This window comes from Etheostoma cragini, chromosome 23 (genome assembly GCF_013103735.1).
Source record: "Etheostoma cragini isolate CJK2018 chromosome 23, CSU_Ecrag_1.0, whole genome shotgun sequence".
NCBI classification, from domain to species: domain Eukaryota; kingdom Metazoa; phylum Chordata; class Actinopteri; order Perciformes; family Percidae; genus Etheostoma; species Etheostoma cragini.
Genome location: NC_048429.1, coordinates 4,442,217 through 4,460,920, shown reverse-complemented (window position 1 = coordinate 4,460,920; position 18,704 = coordinate 4,442,217). Strand labels below are relative to the sequence as shown.

The 18,704-nt window shown below is 39.8% G+C and overlaps 1 protein-coding gene across 1 annotated transcript in view; it reads right to left on the bottom strand.

Moving 5' to 3' along the window:
• The window catches only part of acss3 (acyl-CoA synthetase short chain family member 3), a 43,731-nt gene that overhangs the window by 13,403 nt on the left and 11,624 nt on the right, over positions 1-18,704 (bottom strand). Inside the window, exon 9 of the mRNA XM_034863573.1 lies at positions 11,921-12,024. Within this exon, the coding sequence (XP_034719464.1) occupies positions 11,921-12,024 (104 nt within the window). The remainder of the gene's footprint in view (positions 1-11,920; positions 12,025-18,704) is intronic.

The following is an 18,704-nucleotide window of genomic DNA, read 5'->3' as shown; positions in this document are numbered from 1 at the left end:
AGGGAGTTTTAGTTTGTTGGTTGTTGGAAGCACAGCAGCAAAGCTGTCTCCTACAGCAGCCAGTATGGCAAAAACAAACAGCTTTGTGGTTTCCTGGTGATGTGTGGTTGCTGCGGTAACTTGTTCAAGAGGACAACATAGTCACCCCAAGATCATTTGAAAAGATGGTGTGGGGGTAGAATGATAAGAGGATGAGAACAAACAAAGATAATTGTTTTCATCTTTGACATTGTTTTCTTTTATAGTACAGTACATCTTTCATTTTTGTTTGTTTCAGAGAAAACTAACATTCCACCTACCTCATACAAAATGGTAGATAAAGGCAAACACTATAAAAAATTGAAATAGGAAATCATAAATAATACCTTTGCAGCGTACTACAGAATTGCAATACAAAACATATCTACCTTGAAGACAGGTGAACATGTTGTTGTGTTATCTCCCCGCCTTTTCTCAGAATATTTGGCTCCAAGAATGAGTGACGACCAAAACTCACTACACCCTTGTGGGATTAGTCCTGCTAGGAGTCTGTGTTATACAACTTACAACAGCTCAAAATAAGACCATCATTGGCAGTCTGTTGAGGATCCAAAACAAAGAGTGCCATGGGCTGGTTAGCAGAGCCTTTTTGGGGCTAAATGTGAAAGTAAAGAAAAGGTTATAGAATAGAGTAAAATGCGTGGGGGATAAGAGAAGGTTGCAGCAACTAATAAAGGTTGATGATGCCGCCCACCAAAGACAAACACGAAAGCGAGACAAACAATTATGTATAGGGGCACACACGCACGCACACAAACACTTTCCTATTTACATCTCAGACTCTTCAATGGACAATTTCACTCCATCAGCTAAAAACATTGCCTCCCTTATCACTTTTCAGACAGCTCGCCTCATTCACTCAAAACTAAGTTTATGCATACAAATTCACTACTTAACTTGCTAATGAAAGGCCCTGCTTGGGGCTTAGAAACCTCAGCTGACAAACAATATAACGGATGGGAATGAATGCCAGACGAATTCCCAGGTCAGAGAGACGATGACTGCAGCCCCCAGTAAAAAAAAAAACAAGGCAACACAAACTTGGCACCTCAGCTCTGGGATATGTAATTACAGGAGCAGGGATGTCTGTGCCGCTGTCTCTGCAGCAATGTAATGAGACCAAGTGAGCACCAGAATCTTTTTGGTTGCTCGGTGTTGAATGATGTGAGACGCAATGCATCTCCCAGCGGTGGATTACAAAGGACGAGTGACATGACTCAGAAACTATTTTACAGAGGAGAACTAAGGGACCGGTCTATGTGGAGAACAGTTGGGACAGAATACCAATCAGTTGAGGAAATAAATTGGTGGGGGCATATTTATTCTATTATTCTAGTTTAAACATTAGAAGACCAAATGTACACTGAAGGTAGTATACTGAAATGTGTATTTGAAATGAAGGGGTTTCCACATGTGTGTCCAAGGCAAATAATTAAAATTATAGTTGCAAATACATCTTCCTGTATTAAAACATAAAATTATTCAAAAGACCAAGGTACTTTAGCCTTCACTCTTTTGGGAAGGTTTTCTTCAAGATTTTGGAAACGTAACCTAGTTCTATATACTTTAAGATGACCACTAAGAAACTAACTGGGAAAATATATCCTGCAGGTGATGGTTAATATAATATTCCCGTCAAACATTTGTTTTATAGGTTAGGATTCCTCATTAACCCCTGATTCGTTGTTTTGCTGTCTATGTGCCGAGTTAGTGAATGCTGGGTTGTTATAAGGCTCTGTTTTTATTTTCTGTGAAAGGATTGTGTTTTCAAGGAGGATGAAAAACTGTCCTTCAAAGACTCTCTGAGGCTTTGACTTTTTTTCAAGGAAGAGGATGTGTGGAAAACGTTCCTGCGCCAGCAAAGTCCAGGGGCGAATTTTCAGTTCTACACTTTATTTGACCGGATAGGTACTTTGAGAAGGTCCAGTTCACTTTTGTTTGGTAGTTCTATTTTGTGTACAAAGACATATGCTGTCAGTCTGAGAGAGAGAAACAAAGAAACAAAAGAGACAGAGAGATCTTAAAAAAACAACACTACTGTAAGTCCATTTGCCACCACAACTCACTGGTGAGGCAGCCAAACCCTGCCAACTGGAAACACACATTTGTTGCCAGGCAACACCAATGACATCAGCAACCTTCATCATCACCCTCCTCCACCCCCTGCCATTGGCACTTGGCTCTTAAAATAGCGCACAGATTATTACCAGGCTTCAAAATGGCAGACATTTCTCATTTGCACATATGGGGGAAGTGAGCCTGACTGGTTTCAGGTAGCTCAAGGGTGACAGACTATGAATGCATGTCGGTCTCGGGTTGGAGGGGTGAGCAGATGTTAACTTCTGTGTTCATGTAAAAGAAGCATTGAAACACAGATAAAACAGTGAGAATAAAGGCAAAGGGGAGAGATGGAGGACAGCGCAGGTGAAAAAAGGTGGTGTGGGGTCATGTCTGGGCTGGGGAGGCAAGAGGAATCAGCAAATCAGATGACAGCGGGAGGCTGAGAAATGATTGAGTCCACTGCACATGGGAATAACAAGCACAACAATCACTTCCACTCTGTATCTGAGAACGAATCTCGTCAGCACCAGCCGAGCGTTTACAGAATGAGAACTAACCAACGAGCTAAATTGGTCACATTAGTCAAATTGGCAGCCGTGAGCTTGTTAGCACAATTTAATATTTCCAGCAAAGAATGTGAAAATGTGGCATTACATGCAATCACTGACAAAGAATGACTGTTTGATAAATATAATACCAGTAAATGCTTGATGCAAAACAAGTTGTCTATGGATAGGTTTTCTGCAGAAAGCCCCCAAATGCAAGCCTGCTGGCTCACCACAGGGCTGTGTTCTCTCTGGCTCCTTTATATTATATGTCCACTGATGGCTGCAGGAGCTCATTGGAAGGCAGCCACTTGGTGAAAGTTTCAGATGACACGGTATTGTTGTCCCTTCTGCAAGGTTCAGGATCTGATCATGGGAAGGCTCTCCCTGATTTTGTATCTTTTTGTGACAAACACGTCTTGGACTTATATGCCAAAAAAAGCAAGGAACTTTTCATTGATTTTAGACACGTTAAACCTACAGCCAGGGAGTACATCATTCACAATGAATATCTGGGTACCATATTTGATGGCCACCTTTAATGCAATGTTAACACTGAGGCTATTGTGAAAAAGGGGCAACAGAGAATTCACTTACTCTGTCAGGCCAGTCATTCACTGTGGTTTTCGTCAATCTTTAATCTTTTTTTAACTGACTTATGACTTCTTCTTTTATTTGCTGGTTCCACAGACTCAATGAAAGCCAGAAACTGCCTAAAAAGTATAGTCAAAACCTGCTCTAAAATTATTCATGTAAATTAAAGAGATTTAAATTATTCATGTAATCAAATATATGGGCCTACATGTAGATCTGTGTGCTTTATGTATGTGTGTATTGTCTAATTGATATCGTATTCAGTTTAAGGACCTGAGACTTGCTTCAACTTGTGACCTCCCCTCGTACTATCAAGGAAAACAGTCTTGTGTCAGCTGACTATATTTTATTTTTACAACCAGGGCCTTGGGCAGATTTAAGTTAAGCTTTGTTAGGAGTGCTGCTAGCTCTTTGTGTGATGCACAACCAATCAGCTGTGATACGCAGTTGGCTGCAAGGTAAGGAGAGTCCCTAAGGGATGAAGGGAAAATGATGTGAACCAAACCCTGAGAATTTTTTTTTTTTTATCCCAGCAGTATGCGCCTGGCACAGCTGATGAGCGGTTTCCAGTGTAGAGAGATGATGTCAAAGCTTAGGAATTAGATGATGCATATTTTTTTATTTATTTTTTAAAGACTTGGGCATTTTAGGCCTTTAATGGCAGGACAGCTGAAGAAGTTAATGGGGAGAGAGGGGGAATGACATGCAGCAAAGGGCCGCAGATCTGAGTAGAACCCCCGCCTGCTACATTGAGGTGTAAACCTCTACAAATGGTTGCCTGCTCTACCAACTGAGCTATCTGGGTGCCCAGATGATGCATATTTTAACAGGAGCTGGAAAACATACACGCAGTGTGATAAATAAAGCATCATTTGGTGATGATACAACAGCTTTTTTGCTGAGGAGCTGGAGAAGACACTTCAAGTGTCTGTCAGAGTCTAGGGTTGGGGTTCAAAAGTGTTTATAAAAAAAAAAAAAAATCTAGTAACATTTTATTAATTTATTAATAATTTAGCCTGGATACGTCCACTTAACGTGACTTGAAATTACACTGCATTTGGTTAAGCTGTCACATACACTGGCATGCCCACTAAGTTCATTTTTTCCATTCCTTTCAACAATAAAAGACCTCCAACTTATTCAAGGATTTGTAATTCCTGTTGGACTCTCCCACTTCCTCCAGTTGTTCACCATTGGGCTGAAAACACACCTAGCGGCAGTAAGGTGCCATTCAATGTAATAATTACATTTTCCTGCGACTGGGCGGCATGTTCATGGCTTCTAAGGGGTAAGGCAATTCTTTGTTATTATAGGTCACAGGACACTGTTACTGATGGGCTGGGGGTATTCTGTGGCTGCAACCTGCCGCTTAAACTATCTCCAAATTTAGTTTTTCCACACTTTGCCACAGAACCAAACGGCCGCAGCTTTCCTTAGACATTGCATGGCAGCTTGCTGCAGGACGCACTTTGCAACTGCTATGTGTGTTGCACCATAACACACAAAAATTGTTATATTTATAACATTAAAAATCTATATTCAGTATATAGCTTTATGTTTTCAGGGAATTATTTTATCAACAAATCATTATCAACACTTGCAGGTATGTGGCAAACTTAGTACCTGAAGCCTAGAGGAACTCATACCAGTAAACTTCAAAATGCTGTGTGCTCCGTTCGCCTACTCTTCCCATCATCGCTCATGGTGAACATTTTCTCGCCATTGATTACAGCTTTTGGCTGCTAAATATTACATTTCAGGATTACAAGCGTGCAGCAAGAAAGATTTATGAGCAACTGCACCCGTGATTGATCTATTTTGCAGGTGAGGTACAGGTAGGACTGATCTATCAATATTTATAGATGAAAGCAAAATGTGTAGGGACTTAAAAAGACTGTCACAAGTTTGAAAAATGTGTTGATTCTAAATTGGAAGCCAGAAAATGCAAACTTTACTTTTCAGGTGTTTTGACAGTCATGAATTTTTCAACGATGAGTCTGTCTCTGCTTTCTGTGATGGCCATTTTGAAGTAAATGAACCTTGAATGTTAAACTGCTTTCCATTGACAACGTTGCTTCTCTTCTGTTGGAGAGCTGGAGAGTTCTCAAGGGACCAACATTTCTAAAAGTTGCTTGATTGATGTCCTGTCTCCAGAGAGATGGTCAAACAGTACATAGTGACTCCTAGCAGGAGGGACTCATGAACTCAGTAAAGGCAGAAGGACAGTGTACACGTACTACTTTATATATTTTACTGACATTCGGTACCTGTGTCAATAACGATACTGATACATGTTAACCATTTATATATGTCTTAAGTTGCTGATCTGATATTGCACAGTTGGAGATAGCACACAGTAATACATTTAAAAAAATGCCTTGTGCAGAATATTGTCCACTGATGGCTCATATTGCAGAAACAGCTAGCAGTGCTGCATTATGTACATCATAATTATGGAGAATGCTCGGTTTGTACTGTCTTTTCCTGTCTTTGCGTTTAAAGCAACATTAGAGAATGTTTTGTAACTTAAAATAATGTTTCCATAATCGTTTCAGTTGTTCACCAAGTCGTAACAAGGTGAACGGCACTATGCAAGTTTGCTATATCGGGTAGCGGATCTGTAGTTTCAATGAAACAAAACAGGACAACTGAAAATCCAGCCTCTAGGGGGACAAAAGCGGGAAAAGTTCCCTAGTGTTGCTTCAAGTGCAGCTCTGCATCCCCTCCTCCTTCTCCTAATTAAATCTTCAGGGATCTCCGGTCTTACAGTAGGAAGAATCCTAGTGTTCCTCAGTGCTAACAGCTGTTCCCGAGTGTAAACAATGGAGCTGCGGCCAAACAAAAGACAAGAAATAGAACTAATCTCCACAGAGGTACATCCATATAAAAAAAAAAGAAAAAAAAAGAAATTTAAATATGAGAAATATACTCAACCTCACCAAAAAGATTCAAAGCTGCTACAACAGGCTGCCACTCACGCAGCCCCATGAACCACGTAAAGAAGATACTTAAATCCTAAAATTAGCGTTTCTGTTTTTATTATAAACAATTCCCTATAAGATTTTACAACTTAAAATGAATGTATCCTGATAATAAGCAAGCTGTATTTGCTGGGTTGGAAGATTAATCATTTTGCACTACAAGTTCTAGGTAAGCATGTATAATCTATTTCAGGCTAGGGAAATACCTGCTAGCATGTTGTTTTTTTAGTCTCTTCTGGGAAATTGTTAAAAAGACAGCTAAAAGGCAAATGAAAAAAGTTTTTCAGTCCCTTCAGAAAGAAAAGAAAGTTTTGACGATTCAATGAATCTGTTTAACATGATGCCAGGATCTCTTTAGCCCACGCATTTGAAGTCAAACTGCCTTGGACACAAAGAGAAAGCAAGTGATATGAGGAGTGTCCGCTCTACCGTGAAAAAGTACAGAACAGATTTGGATCGCAGCGCTCTCTGCCAGCTGCCAGTTATTGAGTTTAGCAGGGGGTGAAGAATTCAATGGGATGTACACATCTAGACAGAAATCAAGTGGTCGGCAAAGGTTTTTCTCCAAACTCAATAAATCACCTTGCTAGGATTGCCACAAAGTGTGGCAGGAGTTTGTGGGGGTGTGTGTGAGGGAGAGAAGTGAGATTCAAACTTGACTGTGAAACAAACATCCTTTTGTTCAAAATGAATATCCAAAGTCTACTACATGTGTAGTACACCATTGATTCAAGCTACAAAAGTAGAATGAAATGTTATCTCAGAAACACTGAAGCTACAGAGAGGAAGATGGGAATTTACAGCTCTGTTTAGCAAATCCAGGCCAGTGAATGTTCAGTCAAGCCCATCCATCAGCATGCCAGGCAGACAGATGGAGGTACAGGTAGAGAGTAATGCAATGTATTAGGCCTGCACAATATTGCGTTAAGAAAAACGAAAAAGTCATTTTTAAAAGATGACATTAATTGCTCTATTTGGAAATAATAAATCATTCTTGACTACAGCAGTGTTTTTATAGGGGAGTGCATCTACACAGAAGATTAAAATTAAAAAGGACCTTTTCTAATGTGAACCATTCTTTGTTTAACTTTAATGCTTAACAAACACTGAAGTGATTTTGGAGAGGGAAATTAGGTAGAAATACGCTGGTTGAATGCCATGACACCATTGTATTTATATAATAATCAATCCAGGCTAACGTGAATGACAGCGACTGCATGTTGCTTCCTCTAAATGTCAGGTTTAGAGCGGGGCCAGCTTGTTAGTTTGATAATTTGATCAGACCTCCATGTCACGCGCACTAGCGCACTAACTTTAGTTCGTATTTGCAGCAAACATAAAACACTGACTGCTGTAACTTCACTGACTACCCATCAAAAACTATGTGCATCACTGTGTCAGCGGCAGCTGCTGCCTACGGTACTTTTCTACACACGGAGAGCCTCACTTTGCATAATAATAAACCCCGTCGAACTGACATCACGTACACACGCTGTCAACATGTCTACCTGTCCTAAACGGGAAGGGTCGAACGGTAATAATTATGTAAAAGGAGAATGGTGAAATGTGACTACTGCGCATGCACACATCGCAATGTCGATGCTAAAAGACAATATCGTTCAGCCCTACAATGTATAACAGAACAAACTAAATGACACACCACCAAAAGGCATAAACTATATTTGCCTTTGTGTATTGGTGCCTGTTCTAAGGACCTCAACTCCTACATTGCAACTATAAACAGAAAGTGATCATACAAAAGCCTGAAAAAAGATCTGTGTATGGATATTCAAAGAACTGAACATACAAATGCCACAGAGAGGGAATGGCACTACCATTATTGCCCTTTATCAAATTGATTCTCGCTGCAAGCACAGAGCCACAGCTTACAGAGCTTTGTCCCAAATCAGGGGCTGGATGGTCACCACTCAGGAAGGTGTGACCATCAGGACACCCGCACACCAGACTGAACATTATCCTCCTACCCAGATGGGACAGCCTGGCCTCACAAAGACATAAACTATTGGTGCATTTGATCGGTCCCTCTGTTTAGTAAAAACAAGTTTGCCACCGGGTAGTTGCCCTCAAATAGCAGACAAAGTGGGGAATCCTGTGGTAATACTAAACACGTCCCTTGATCTCTGAATTTCTTATAATCGCTTTCATTATTTCTTAGACCTGGACGTGTTCTCTTTGCATCTGATCATATTTATCAAGTTACTAAAGGGAAAATCGAAATTAACTATTTGGTGTGTGTATTAGTAAATGGGTCAGAATTGGGCAAAAGAATGCCAGTACTTTCTCTTTTTGAAGAGGCTTAGCTGAAATGAGATAGCCTGGTCGGCCTGTTAGAAGGTATTCTGCCTTGAAATGCAGACTTTAGATGATTGAACTGGAATGCAGCATATACTTTATGTGATAAGCCTACACTAGGATTTGCAATTTAAATTCAAGAGCCTGAATTGATAAATTACATATCTGCAATATTACAATATTTAGCTCTTCACACTCCCAGGGGTGGACAAACCAATCAGCCAAGTGGGCTAATCTTCGCTCAGATCAGTGTGTTGCTTGTACAAACTCAAGGTCGATGGCTTTCCAACGGGCCAACAACAGTATTGATCCCATATTTAACACAGAGATGTCGTCTTGTCCAGTATCGATCCTCCATTCCCACAGGCTGGATATTACAAAACAAAGGGACATCCAATTGAGCTCGTTCGTTGTCGCTGGCACATTCATCATAGTTCACTAGTACTTGGGGAGGACAGCAATCAAACAGAGTTGGTGAGGGGGGGCACAAGGTAAAACTAGCATGATGGCAAGCTGCCTGGACTCAAGCTTCCTATCCAAGAGGCTAACACAATTCTACCCATTCAAGAATGCTTAAGGCCTAACAACAATTCTGGGAACTCAATATTTCAGTTAAATACTTACATGTCATTTAGCAGACGCTTTTATCCAAAGCGACGTACTTTTGCTATTTATGTCAGAGGTCGCATGCCTCTGGAGCAACTAGGGGTTAAATGTCTTGCTCAGGGACACATTGGTTAATGTACTCCAGTGGGAATTGAACCCATTTGTCCATCACCAAAGGTAGGTGTCATATCCACTGCACCATCACCACCCTGTTTCCTATCCAGACCCTAAACAGCCATTTGTATAATAGGCAACTGTGAGGTGCAGAAAGGGGAGATAAACCTTTAACGAAACTGCAAACTCACCCTTCCTGGTCTAATGTATGACCATTGGACTGTGATTTAAGGGGCATGACCTACTATGCAAACCTTTAAAGTCATGATAGTGACAATCTAACGTGCAATGGTACAATGTGGCACTGAGATATTGACTATGTTAACAGCATTTTCAAGGGTAGACAGAACAAAATGAAAGCCCTTCTGCACCAGGGCTGATTAAACACAAATTATGGTAATCTTGTTGAAAATCGACAGAATTTACAAACCATAGGTTGAGTCAGGATCTGTGTATTTTAGACTAAGTGAGGAATAAGACAGTAAAGACTCATTATAAAAGTAGTCTGACTCAACTAATTCAAATTCAGTGCAGAAGCACAATTTATGCTCCTAAACTGACCTGTGGTCCCCGTGATTGTTCCCTTTTCTTTATCTCTTCACTAAGCACACACTAAGGTGTGTCAGCCAGTCAGTCACTCAGTGTCCTACATGGGTGCAGAGTCAATACAACATTAGTGAACTCAATGAAAGGCAATTCCAATCAAACCCTTATTTAATTGCTGCCCTAGAATGGGACCGGTTGAAGTCTCTAGGAGTTTTCCCATCTGACTATGGCTGACTTTTTTTTTTTTTTGGGGGGGGGGGGGGGCTTGGCATACTGGGTGTTAATCAATTGACAAGACATTACAGAACAATGAAATCAGCCTTAATGCGTGTGTATCCTTGAAAAAGTCAGATACTTGTTCAGTGGCAATGGAGTTGTTCCATTTATTGTTTTAATAATTACATCCAGTTATGATTCTCATTTTGACTTCTTTAAAATTTGTAAAAATTGTTTATTTTTTTACGCTAAAATGTTCCCCTGTGACTTCAGCCATTGATACAGCTGCACATTGCTATCTAAATTTGACTGTGCGTCAATTAACTGGTAAAAATGATGACACGTCACTTTGTGTGATAATCAGTTCTCAGAGCAGCTTAGAAAATCAAACATTGGTGTCTTTAATGTAATAATTACTCTGGTAGAAGAGCCCTTGTCTACAATACAATACATCAGAAGGGATTAATCAATGAGGGAAGCGTGATAAATTGGGCTTCATAATGACTATGTGCTTTCGAGGTAATAGTGATTTTCTAGAGTTATGCCTCTTCCCAAGGCCAAGTTAATGTCAATGGACTAATGCAATACAGCAAATACCACACGTATAGTCTTCTCACACTGATAAGCTTAAGACGAGACCCAGTCTCTGCGATCGAAAAGAAGTTAAATTAATTTAAACATCAGTTGGAATTCATGATAATAAACAACTCAAGCTGTAAGGCTTTCTCAGTATCTATATCATAAGAACTTAATCCCTAAAGTTTAAGGGTAAAGTGCTTCCCAACCTAGTAGACAAGTAATTGCACAAGGCAGCTTCACACATAGCATATAGTAGGGGATAAATATTTGAACAGTTTTAACTTCAACCACCAAAAACCCAGTGACATTAAAAGGTCCCATGGGATGAAAATTTCCCTTTATGGAGGTTAAAATGCGTTTCCCCAGCCTGCCTATGGTATGAGTGACTAGAAATGACAATAGGTGTAAACCGAGTCCTGGGTATCCTGCTATGCCTTTGAGAAATCAAAAGCTCAGATGGGCTGATCTGGAATCTTGTTCCTCATGAGGTCATAAGGAGCAAGGTTCCCTCCCCTTTCTCTGCTTTGCTTGCCCAGAGAATTTGGTCCGCCCATGAGAAAGAGAGCTGCATCGTGGCTTTCAAACGAGCAAAGTGGCAGTTGGTCAAGGCCACACACTCACCCTCCACCTTGCCACCCTTCACAGTTCCAAGGTGTTTTTACTGTTGATTTGTTTAACTCACTTCACTGTTTCACAGTTTTTTAGGTTCATCCATGCAACATCTTTACAAAAGTCAATGAGTAATAGTGTTAATAATCGTGATTTCAATAGTGACCTAAATTAATTTCCACTCATCTCTCTACATTTTTTCTGTTTAGAAAATGTATATATTAGTGTCTATATTAGTGTGTATAAATTGTTTGTTTGTTTGTTTTGAATGTGTAAGCACATTGTGAGCAACTATACTCCAAAGGAAAATTCCTCGTATGTGTCTTCATACCTGGTCAATAAAGCTGATTCTGATTCTGATCTATCTTTACATAATCAATCAGACCTACTCTTTATGCTGGCCTGGCTGTTATGGGACACTTTATACCAAAGAGACCAGACGATCATTTTGCTAAGTTCAGCTTTCCTTTCCACCAATATGTAGGAATCAGTTTGCATTTCGTTTTCAAGTTTCACATTTCTGCTTCCTTTCCAACACGCAACTTTGAGTTAAAAGTGCATATGGAATCAGATAAGACAAGTGCACAATATATTTATATCAACTTTCTTTCACAGTGCAGCTTTTGATACAGGTCATCAACAAGGTTGTTCCGACTCAGAGCTCTCTCTCTCTCCCTCTTTCTGATTTCTGTCTTTACGAAGTAGAAACCTTCCTACCAGTCTGCCACCAGTGATCCAGAACAGGAACCCCAAAGCTCCTCTTTGCCCATTCCAGCGTCTCCACGTCACATCGCTCTCCTGCCACAAATAATGACCGCAACCTGCAAGGACACAGAGTACATCTGTCAATCACCTTGAGGTAACATGACATATCTACTCTTTCAGAGAAATGGTCAAGATAACACAACAGCTTTGCAATTTTAATAATATAGTCTTTGTTTATACATCACATGATCATACCTGTTTAAAGCCCTTAACTGGAGATTTCTGAAGACTTTAATGTAAAAAAAATCTCTGTGTCGTTACGCAAGCTTATTATATACTTCATATTGACATGAAGGGAGACATCCTCAGACCGGTGCAGCTTGTGAGCGTCTTTGTTTAACGAGTTTTGCAAAGAGAAACTTGCATTATGGAAACTGAGTTATATCAATTCAAAGAAAACACAGACAAACTATGACTGACAACTTCTTTTGATAATCTTTTCATCATATCCCTTTGTTCCCACTGAATAGTTTATTTTCTCATCCTGCTCTCTACCTAGATTTTGTCAAACAATGCTCTCTAACTTGATAGTTCTTTGGTCTCTGGTATATTATATCGTCTGGTTTGTCTGGTTTTCAGTAACACTGTGGTTGTGGAAATGAGCAACAAAAAAATTGTGATTTCATGTTAGCCAGCAGAAAAACTTAAACATATATAGTCTGCCTTTGTTTATCCCCACCCAAATGGCATTAAAGGACGCCTGGTAGCCTTCAGACCGTTTCATGGTTTCATGTCCAGTTTTTCTTCTGTTTTGATAAGTTCTGAAGAGTCCTGATTGTTTAAAGATCATTTCAGAAATATTTAAGGAGGACATAGCAAGTTATTATGGGCTTTAACTGTACTTTTTTGTTTAACATTAATAACGCTTTGTAATATTAAAATAGTTATAGTATCATGATGCATTGTCATTTTATAGGCAAAGAGGGAATTTTGTTTATTCCTTAATATAAAGTTGACCTCCCAAATCAAAAATATCGTAATAATAGTTCTAAATAGCTGCTTACATTTGATCAATTATGTACACTTTTTTGTGTTATTTTTTCTTACATCAGAGATATACAGTATGTAGTATATGTGCATAGGAAACCAATGGTAACAGTACTACCTCAGTCGAGTCACGCATTAGGCGGTACTAATCTGCAATGGAAAAAGGAGGACGGGGTACCGCAGCCAAGTTGAGTCGAGCCAAGACGAGGAGGTACCATTAATGGAAAAAAACGCCATTATACAACAATTTGGCTCAAACCTTGTATTTGTGTTTATCAAAAACTCATAACAACACCTTCAAGGATAAAACTGTAAATAACTGCCTCAACTGTACAAATGTGAAAGTTGTATATTAAGAACAATAATGAAACCTCTAAATTAACAATGTATCACCATTAGATTTCAGATAGATCCTGCCCTGCAGGAGCTGAGCAACGTCAGCGCATGTGGAATAAATGATTAACCCAATGCCCTGGCAGTGACCTTAGAGCTAAACCCCACTACACTCCCACTGCACTCATTCTTGTTTAGATTCTTTGTGGTCTTTATGTTTTCTAAGCAGTTCAATGGACGCACAAGTATGAAGGCTTCACACAGACACTGTGACCTCAGAAATGGTCTTGGGAGGGCGATGGTTTGGCTGCTGCCCAAGCTCAGGGACTCTGTCAGTAATGGTCAGTGTAAACATCCTTGTTCTGTTTTCAGGAAGAAAATATATTTAGAAAGTCTTTCCTTCCCTTTCTTCACAAATCAAGGACAATATGTAAAACATTAAAGCTGCAATCAAGGACAATATGTAAAACATTAATGATGCTGATGAGCGAGTTATTTCAGATTATATCTATCTTATGTCAACAGCTTGTTAGTTGTTCCCAACCTTGTTCAAATAAAAATGCCTTCCTCCATCTTAGATATCGATTTCCGTGCCAACATTTTGTGTCCACTGCCCACTGATTAAATGTAGGAGTCTAATTATCTACAAGTTAAGCACCATCTGTTTCAATATAAACGTAATCACATGCATACAGTATGAGGACAAACAACAACTTAATTGTTCAACATTTTAACCAAGCAATGTATCACCTTTTAAGTTGATCCTGGCATCCACATTAGATTACCATTAAAGCCAAACTACAATGATAGTTTGTAAAGATAAGGCGACACCAATCTCGACAGTATGGCCTAGGAGTAGGCCAACAATGCAGAAAACAACATTCATTTTAAGGTCATCCACCTAATGGCCTTTTCGTTTTAAGTCTACACATTATTAACGTGCTCAACGCTGATTCTTTAAGCTAAGTGTGACTAAATTGATCTGAGAATTAAAAACAAACAGACAATAAAAAAGGACAATACAGCTAAAGTTGGTGGCAGTGGTTTTCCACACCGATGGACATTTAATCTCAAAATTAGTGCATAATAGCATGTCAGTGTGTATGACCTGGTGTGTGTGTTATTGTTCAGGGCTGCGACTGGAAATACATCCACAACATGGGACAATCCAACATGGCGTCCTAACTTTGCGTAAATATACATGCCCAAACGCAAACTGGTGTGTAATAAATACGCCATTTCGTGAGATCAGTCTGGAAAAGCAGACTAGAGCCTGGTATGATATATTTTTAGCAGTATATTTCCATGAGGCAAGACAAAGTAATCGCTTTGAGTAATCGCTATGGGCTGTCTTTTGTTCCAACTTCCATAGCGTTCCTAAATAAACAATCTGCACGGAACAAAATAGCTTGAAGCACTTATGGCACTTTATCTAGTTATTTTTAATCATGGTCTAACTAGCTTAGTTCAATTTTTACTATTTTGATCTTATGTGATTCTCTATAGTATTGTGGAGGTTGTATTTTGTTTGTTTATTGTTTTTCTTAGATGTGCTCTAGTGTAATTTATACAGAATTATCTGTTTTAACATTCTGGTTTTATTGACTTGGTAATCAATTGACAGTGGAAGGTCATGATACTTGTGCATTGTCTGTGATGTAGGGTGGATTGTATGTGGTATGTGTGTGAATAAGTCTCTGTGTTTAATGTTGTTTACAGCAGCATAATGTACTGATGCCCAAGACAAATTTCCCTCGGGGGACAATAAAGTTATCTTGATCTTGAAACAAGGTGCAAACATCACAAGCTGTTATTCCGCACCAAATATCACTAAAAACTGAAGCCATGCACTTTGTCACTTGCTCTCAGCATTGTGTTGGTTCCCTTGTCTTTAAAGCACTACTGACTGAGTGTCTGCCCCTTTTGTCATGCTACATTTATGCAGCGCGTCACTGCCTTCACAACTTTAGACAGCCCTGCAGCCTGACTCTCAAAGTAGTTTTCACATCGATGGTGACAAGTAATATGTCTCAAACCCATTGATATGGGTGTAGGGCTGTTGAAGTCGAACGGACTCTGGAGGGAGTAAATTTCTCGCAGTGTCAATAAACTGCAGACAGGGTATTTGAACTGTATCAGATTATGGTTTAGGTCCTCCATAGCATGAAATTATGTTTTTCATAAAGAAGCTACATCGTTTTCTGAAAGGTTTTTACTACCACCATCAACACAGTTTTAATTAAAAGCAGCATTAGTATTGACAATTCTGTGTTATGTGAAGCGGAAGATTAGATCTGGATCCATTAGGCAATGTTGTCGAAATACTCTCATTCATATAGCAAATTCAACTTTCAGACAATGACAATAACTGACAGACTAATTGCCGCTGCCTCCTACACTACACAATTTTTTAAAATTCCATAAGAATATTAGACAGACATTCTAAGTTTCAACATTCTACATTTAATTGGCAGGAAACTTGTTTTGGAACTGTACCATTGAAAGTGAAAGGCTCAGACATGGAGCCGCCCTGTGCTAAAATGGAATCATTTTGGCTTTCTTTGTATTGCTGCCTCGGTGTCATGGTGACATGTTTTGTTCGGTGCCGAAGGGAAATGCAGCAATCTTTCACCAACCTGCCTCCTCCAAGGGGAAAAGACACATTAAGAAAAAGAAAGGGTACACTGAAACAGCATGTTGCTCAAGTGACTGATTATAGGAGAGTTGAAACTGAGAGAATAAATGGAACCAATATTTGAGGAAAAAATATTATAGAAAATAATATCTGCCTGCAAGAACAGCCTTTAACAAGGTGCTCTGCATTCAGCACAACGAACACCCAAGATTGTCAAACTCAGCACACATGCCAGAGTTACTGAATGATTCACTAGGGCAATAGGTCATCCACACTCACAATTGCTTTATGATTGTGCGCTTAGAGGAATTTTCATACGGCTGTACGGAATAAAAGCGGTGATTTGACATCACAACCCCTATCAAAAGGTCAACGTTTCTCTGCACCACACCATACAATTAAAAATTCTGATCATTTCAGCAATTATTTTACTCTCTGTGCCTAAACTAATACCATGAAAAATGTATGCTTTTAACTTTGAGCTACAACAGACCTTTACCTGAACAGTGAGACAGCAGATGGGGAAACAAGCTTGCATGGTATGATTTAATACAGTTTAGCTGCAGGGACCTGGCTTTTTTGTTATCCATCCTGATTAACACCCAAGCAAGTGAAACTGAAGGAAAGACTGTGAGCAATCGAGGTGGGAGAGGGCTGTGCATCAACAGATGGTCGGAGACTAACAAGAGGCTGGACAGGCTGTGCAATCATGAGATGCTTTAACACACCACTCCTGGCGTTTCAAGCTTAACAAACACAACCTACAGCTACAGTATATGTGAACTATTTGAATCATTCCCTATCTTAGTTTTTTAATAGCCTACAGTGGGGCTCGAAAGTTTGGGCAACCCAGGTAAAAATTTGTTTTAATGTGCATAAAGAAGCCAAGTAAAGTTGGAAAAATCTCCACAACGCATCAAGTGAAAGATTAGACATTCGTACAATATGTCACAGAAAGTTAGGTTTGATTTCCGTCATTTACACCTACAAAATAACAGAAAACGAAAAAATGGTTTCAGCAAAAGTTTGGGCACCCTGCAGAGTTAATACCTTGTACCCCCCTTTGGTAAGTATCACAGCTTAGAACCCCCCATGCCAAGTTAGACAGGGGTTGTTTTCATTAAATTTTGTGCCGTTTCTTCTCCAAATGTACCTTTGCTCATTCTGGCAAAAAGTTCTATTTAACCTCATTGGTCCACAGAACGTGTTTCCACAATGCATCAGGCTTGTCTATATGTTCATTTGCAAACTTTAAATGCTGATTTTTGTGGTGAGAACGTAGAAGAGGTTTTCTTTGGATAACTCTTCCATGAAGACCACATTGATACAAGTATCTCTTTATAGTGGAATGGTGTACCACTACTCCAGTGTCTGCCAGGTCTTCCTGGATGGATCGTGCAGTCAAACGTGGGTTTTGACTTGCTTTTCTCACAATCCTGCGAGCTGTTCTGTCTGATATTATTCTTGGTCTTCCAGATCTTGCTTTAACTTCTACTGTTCCTGATGACAGCCATTTCTTAACTACATTCTGAACAGAGGATATTGGCATCTGAAAATGCTTTACGATCTTCTTTATAGCCTTCTCCTGCTTTGTGAGCGTCAACTATTTTCAGTTTCAGTTTTCTAGACAACTGCTTAGAAGAAGCCATGGTGCTAATTGTTGGGGCAAGGTCAGATGAGTCTGGGCATTTAAAACCTTAAGATTGACATCACCTGGTCTTTCCAGGCGATGATTGAGAACAATCCATGAAGCCGACAGGTCTCAGCTTTCCAAAGGGGGCTATAAACTCGGCAGAGTGCCCAAATATATATATATATATATTAGGGCTGTAACCAACCAAAGAAAATCTTGGTCAACTAAATTCGTGAAATCTCCGACTAAAAATCGACTGGTTGGGGGTGTGTGTGTGTGTCTGTGTGTTGCGGTTTAGTTTAAAGCTTTTACTCTTACTCGTGCTGGCGCTGTATAGGCTATTAACAAGTTCTTAAAACCTCAGCCCTCCACAACAGCAATGGGCCTCATATCCTTAGTCAACAATTCCTTCCGTGATATTATTTTTGCGTTTGGATGGTAGAGGCTTAACATCCAGCGGGGTCTGGGGGAGAGGTCCGGGGGGTCTGGGTGTGTCTGGGGGGCGCTACCGTAGTTGCAGGTAGGTGCGCCGGTAGTTAAAAAACGATTATTAGACTATGAAATATGCCAATTCTGATATGTCTATATAGCCTATTCAAAACAGACAGGGCAACCTAACGCAGACAGGTTAGCTTACCGTTTTTAGGTGATACGCCATGTTTGTTGTCGAGCTGCGATATGCAATATGTTGCTTGCAAACTTTGCATTCAACTTTTTCCCGTTATTTGTTTTTGTAAAATGCTGCCACACTGGCGATGTCTTCGACACGGTAGAGGAGGACTGACTGGAAATTAAACACTCACAATTGAATAAATAGTCTGCAAACCACTAAACCAAGGCTTTCTAGTTCTTTCTTCAATCTGTCCCCAGTGGGTCGGGCTAATCCAACAAAAGCGAAAACAGGGGGGTGTTACGAAGACAGACTTTTACATGTGAAACAGGGATGCTCTGAAAACACCCCCATTGGCAATTAGTGCTTTCCACCCATTGACAGTAACGGTCTATGCCTCCACCTGATGAAATTAACACGGCAAAAAATCGACCAATCACAATTTTTGGTCGAGCCAGAACGTATCAACCAATAGATCGACTAGTCGACTGGGAGATTACAGCCCTAATATATATATATATATATATATACACACATA